General features: G+C 36.9%; 1 protein-coding gene and 1 long non-coding RNA gene across 2 annotated transcripts in view; one reads left to right on the top strand and one right to left on the bottom strand.

The window, feature by feature from the left end:
* LOC116687506 (uncharacterized) overlaps positions 1-6,073 on the top strand; it is an 18,064-nt gene continuing 11,991 nt past the window's right edge. Inside the window, exon 1 of the long non-coding RNA XR_004331556.1 lies at positions 1-12. This is a non-coding gene — a long non-coding RNA (uncharacterized LOC116687506). The remainder of the gene's footprint in view (positions 13-6,073) is intronic.
* zgc:162780 (putative methyltransferase DDB_G0268948) overlaps positions 3,674-6,073 on the bottom strand; it is a 16,442-nt gene continuing 14,042 nt past the window's right edge. The window contains exons 5-6 of the mRNA XM_032512965.1: positions 5,131-5,268; positions 3,674-4,808 (exon numbers count right to left, since the gene is read on the bottom strand). Of these exons, the coding sequence (XP_032368856.1) occupies positions 4,712-4,808; positions 5,131-5,268 (235 nt within the window). The 3' untranslated portion in view covers positions 3,674-4,711. The remainder of the gene's footprint in view (positions 4,809-5,130; positions 5,269-6,073) is intronic.

The raw sequence follows: 6,073 nt of genomic DNA, 5'->3' as shown, positions 1-6,073 counted from the left end.
AGAAGTATCTTTGTTCTGTTAACTTCACATGCAACGATTTGTCATTTGAGAAAAAGACATATCCAGCCCCTGACACATCGCAGGAAAGACACTAGATGAGTGGCCCCTAACAGTTGTTTTCTCTTAGGGTCTCAATGGATGGCAAATTCCTCGCTGAGACTCAGAAATAGAGTGTTTAACTTTATAGCAATAGGGCACTGACACAGAAGAAAGATCGGTGGCATTAGATTGTTGCACTGTCCTCGGGAATGTGGAAATAGGATGTAATGTGCAATGTATGCAAGTAGTAAGAGTCTATCTGTAATGTAATAACTGCATTGTAAAGTCTAACTGTAATGTAATGTCTAACTGTAACGTCTATAATGTCTAACTGTAATGTAATGTCTAACTGTATTGTAATGTCTATAATGTCTACTTGTACTGTCTATCTGTAATGTAAAGTCTATTTTTAATGTCAGTAATGCCTATCTGTAATGTAATGTATAACTGTAATGTAATGTCTCTGTAATTTAATGTCTATGTGTAATGTAATGTCTGTCTGTAATGTCTGTAATGGCTATGTCTAATGCAACGTATAGCTGTAATGTAACATCCATCTGTAATGCAATATCTCACTGTAATGTCTGAAATGTCTATCTGTAATGTCTATCTGTAATGTAATTTCTAATTCTAATGTAATATCTCACTGTAATGTCTGAAATGTCGATCTTGATCGTCTATCTGTGTTGTAATTCTAATCTTGTAATATCTCACGGTAATATCTATAATGTCTAACTGTATGTTTATCTGTAATGTATTTCTAACTCTAATGTATGTCACTGTATTCTAACAATGTCATCTATTAATGTCTATCTGTAGTGTTAATTTCTAACGCTACTGTATGTCTACTCTGTAGGTCTATCTGTAATGTAAGTCTTTGTAATGTCAGTAATGTCTATCTGTAAATGTTATAATGTCTATCTGTAAGGTATTTTTTTAACGCTATGTAATGTTCTAACTGTACTGTCTATCTGTAATGTAAAGTCTATTTTTAATGTCAGTAATGTCTATCTGTAATGTAATGTATAAAAACTGTAATGTATGTGCTATCTGTAATGTAATGTATAACTGTAGTTATGTATAATGTATTAATGTCTATCTGTAATGTAATGTTATACAACTGTAAAATGTAAGTCTATCTGTTGAAGTAATGTCCTATCTGTAATGTAATGTATAACTGTAATGTAAGTTTACTGTAAATGTAATGTCTAACTGTAATGTAATGTCTATCTGTAATGTATGTCTACATCTGTATGTAATGTATACTGTAATGTAATGTCTATCCGTATGTAATGTGTAACTGTATGTAATGTATAACTGTGTATTATACTGATTATGTCTATCTGTAATGTGGTAACTGTATGTAATTTATATCTGTAATGTAATGTTATCTGTAATGTAGTGTCACTGTATGTAATTATCTAACTGTAATGGTATTGTCTATCTGTAATGTCATTACTTAATGTAATGTCTATCTGTAATGTAATGTCTATCTGTAATGTAATGTCTATCTGTAATGTCAGTAATGTCACACACTAAGACACACGGAGAACTTCTAACCTCTGTTTAATTTGAATATGGGAGGGAAAGGATGTTTTTTCCTGACTAATACAAATGAGTATACAAATGAGTTTTAACATATATTTGCGTAGTCAAAATGCTGCATTCGAGAGTGCTGGAACGTAGTTTTGTTTTATAGTCCTTTGTGGTGGACTTTGGCTTGTGTGTGAATTATCGCTTTCACATAGTCTCGATTCATGATGACTTAAAGTCATCAAAATAAATAGAAAAAATGCATGTGGAGCCAGAGTGTGACATTTTTTCTGACTTTCAGGTATACATCCAGTGATCACCACCTCACAACAGCCCTTGGTGTGCAATACTTTTCTAAATCAATATTCCCTTTTATAAAACTGCAAATACATACACTACTCTATAAACCCAACGTTGATGACCAATGGTTTTTTGTGTACGTGTGTATAAAAGTGAAACTGTGACAGACACTGAAACGCTGTATTATAGAAGGGAGGATTAAATCTTGACAATACAAATTTCAAAAACATATTCAACATATGACTTCAAGCTGAGTCTGTGGTGAAAAAAGATTTGATTTCACAGGGTGGGAAGGGAATGTTTTCCATCAGTGATCTTCCCGACAATAGCACAATGTTTCTAGCTCTGAGGGGAACGCGGTGCTCATACAGCTGCAACAACAGATAGTCGGAGAGGAAGGCATGGTGCCATGTTTTTTCAAACGTAAACTCGTAGCTGCATAAAAACCTCAATATCCATTTGTGATCAATCACTCACCATGCAGTGCATTTTAAGATTTTAGTTCAAATGATTTTTAATTTTTTAAGATTTGTAACTTTACATTTCTTAAAACATGAATTATAAATTTACTAGGATTGGGATTATAGTTATGATAAAGATGTTTTAGCCCATCGCTGTAAAAAGTAGTAAGTAAACAGTGCTGATATAGAATATCTCTTTTTGGTTTGTCCGGTCAGGAAGTTGGTTCATGGTTATCAGTGACGAACAGAACTTTTCCTCTTTTATTCCAATATGGTGCACTGCATGAATCAAGAATCATACACATTGTGACTAACTAAACTGCTAACACAAATTAACAATTTTTGATCAATGACACTGCCTTTCCAGAACTTACCACACACATACACACCTGAATCCATAATAGCCCAAGGCCAAAAGATAAAATGAAAAACTGACAACTTTCCGCCACTGTGCTACGAGATGCGGACCATACATACATGCCCACTCACAACACCTGCATTGTTCATAGGCCATGGCCTCTAGTCACGCCAGTGGCTAGCAATGGCACAACTGAAGGTCTTAGTCTTCCGCACTGGCTTTGTAACAAATGTCTCCAGCATGGACTAAGATTGAAAAAAGCCAGACCTCAAGTAAGGGCATCTGGGATGTTTCTGTTTGTGAGAATGTGGATAAAAAAGGTGGAGGATTCTGTCACACAGCAGATCTTTCCCACACAAATGTGAGAACAGACAGACGGGGATTCACGTGACAAGCATCACAAACACAACCAACGGCCGTGAGAATGGCAAAGACGCATAAATCAGTCAGTGGGACTGCTAATCATCTAAATACAGAGATACTGGCCATTTAAAAGGGATTTGCAGAGACTGCATGTTTTCCTGTCTTCCATCAAACAGGACAATTTAGTGTCACTAGCATAAAGAAAATACATATACAACATGCCATGATTGAAATTTACAATATTATTTTGTTTACATACGGATAATGTATGTGTCAGTCAGTAAATGTGATGATATAGTGTCCTACGTGCAGAGTACCAATAATCACTTTTAATCAAATGTCTCCATCTAGTGGTATTTTGTAAACCTCTCCAAATACTTCACTCATTGACAGTCAGGGTGAGTCATCGAGAATGACCATGTACACATAGAGCAGATCAATTATAACATTCAGACAAAAGATCCTCTGTGTATTTTATAAATCACTATAATAATGCAAACATAAATCTGCAGTGAATGAGTGAGTGAGCACCAATGAGAGGAATGCTAGATGCTGATATTGACGAAAAGACAAGAAGACATACTTTATTAATCCCTGAGGGGAAATTCATTTTTTCCCCCACTCTGTTATTACACACATTAGACACACAGACCCGAAATACACACAAATACTGAAAGGTCCAATAGATATGCATTACATGGCGAGATCCCGAAGCCCATCCCAAGAGTGAGCGACTGCCGCCCGGAATAACTGAAGAGTAAGTGTACATTTGAGGATGTTTTTGTTAAAGAAACAGCTGATCAGCTCTTTCCTTAGTTTGACTTTAAAGCAATAGTTTGATATTCTCAGAAAGCTTTTTTGCTTAAAATTATTTCGGAAGATCAATACACTCTCATGTCTATGAGAGAGGCATCACTCTTCTCATTTGAGTATGAGTATTTCCCACAATGTCAAACTATTCCTTTTAACTATGCGACATTTGTATGCAAAACAGAATTTAAAGGTCCCATGGCATGAAAATGTCACTTTATGAGTTTATTAATATCCGTTCCCCCAGCTTGCCTATGGCCCCCCAGTGGCTAGAAATGGCGATAGGTGTAAACCGAGCCTTGGGTATCCTGCTCAGCCTTTGAGAAAATGAAAGCTCAGATGGGCCGATCTGGAATCTCGCTCCTTATGAGGTCATAAGGGGCAATGTTACCTCCTCTTTTAGGGGTTGAGGATTTGGCCCACCCATGAGAGAGAGACATCATGGCTTTCAAACGAGCAAAGTGGCAGTTGGTCAAGGCCACACCCCCAGCCCGCAGAAATGGCACGTCCTAAGGAAGGCTTATTGTGGGACTAGCTCTAGTGGCTGTGATTCTGCACCAAAGCTGAATTTTGGAAAAGAAACTTCAGATATGGTATTAGAGGACCACTAAGGTCTATATAAAAGCATCCAAAGAACACCATCACATGGGACCTTCAAGCATACAGTATATACATAGCTTATGTAAGTAACAACTAGCACACTACACACTAGCATTCTAGTGTTTTTAAATGTCCAAAAGAAAACCTTCAGACATTAAAGTTGACAAAAGGCCAGGGGTGGGGTGGGGGGGGGGGGGGGGGGGGGGGGGGGGGGGGGGGCTGGCACAAGTTCCCGTGCTGGCAGCAGTCAGGCTTCCTGGGGTTTGCAGGCCAGAAGGTAATAATACTTCACAGCCACCACTACCTCTGTCTCCACTGAGGTCACCCTCATTACGGACATCAACCTGAGGAGGCAGTGTGTCATCATTCAGTCAGAGGGGGAAGTTTATTAGGGCAACATATGTCAGACACTGGTAAAATCCTTACATCTACAATATGGCAGTATTAAAGATCCATAAAAAAAAAAAATCTATGAAAAATGTGTATTTTTTCATAAACAATAATATCCTGAATACATTTTCTTCATGTGTTGATATGACATTCATGAATACAAGTCATAGGTCTAGACTTCTTATTAGCGTTTTTAAGAGTGAATTGTCTAGTGTGTGGTATGCACACACGTGTACTGTATGCTGTCCTGTCTGTGTGTTGCCATCAGGCATTAACCTTTGACAGATGTCCTGGGAGAGCGTGGTGGCTTTCTGCGGGTCCTCTCTCAGCAGAGCCTGATAGCTCGAGAAAGTCTCCACCAACCCCATGTAGCTGGACAGTGGCATGGGTCTTTTTACCCACACACACTCTTGCCTGTAATACATATTTAATGATAACAGTGAGTATGTACAGTGGCTTGACTAAGTTTACACACCAACAGGGTGGCTACTGGTATGAACGAGTTAAATTTAAGACTTTTTAAGATTTTTTAATACCAATTCTAAATGAAATTTAAGACCTACCTTACGATGGAAATACAAAGTGGAAATATACAGTAATCTTTCAAAGTAATCACAAAATTAACAGTTTGGTAAAATGACAATAATTGGTTGAGTTTAAGAACATTGACATAATGTGTGTAATGCGAAAGCATAACACAAAAATTTATAATGTATAAAACTGTAATTGCTCTCCTAAATTATATTATTACAATATTTTCAGAATATTTTGGTCCCATGAACAAATGGTTATAACATCAAGTGAAATAACATCACGTGAATATTTAAAAAAAAAAACTGTTCCTTTTGAACAAAAAATAAATAAATGCCAATTCTAGCTGCTTTTAAAATGCAAAGACTTTTACATGATTTGTGTGTGTGTGTGTGTGTGTTGTGTGTGTGTGTGTGTGTGTGTGTGTGTGTGTTTTCATGTCTTCCTGTGACCAATTTTTGTTCAAGTTCTGATATCTACTCCTCAGCTTTTGTGAATATACTTGGAAAACAATTCATATACTATAATAAACAAAACAGTGACTTTGCACTTGAGAAAGCCTTCCCAAAAGAGTGTATCACCAATTTATAACGATACACGCACATGCGAGTCCAGTTGTTCTCTTTGGTTTTCTGGTTCAGAGTCTCGAACATAATTACAAATGCACCGTATTTTTGGACTTCTGTGA

The sequence above is a fragment of the Etheostoma spectabile genome, chromosome 4, assembly GCF_008692095.1.
Source record: "Etheostoma spectabile isolate EspeVRDwgs_2016 chromosome 4, UIUC_Espe_1.0, whole genome shotgun sequence".
Lineage (NCBI taxonomy): Eukaryota > Metazoa > Chordata > Actinopteri > Perciformes > Percidae > Etheostoma > Etheostoma spectabile.
The sequence above is the reverse complement of the archived record's forward strand: the minus strand, read 5'-3'. Positions and strand labels throughout refer to the sequence as shown.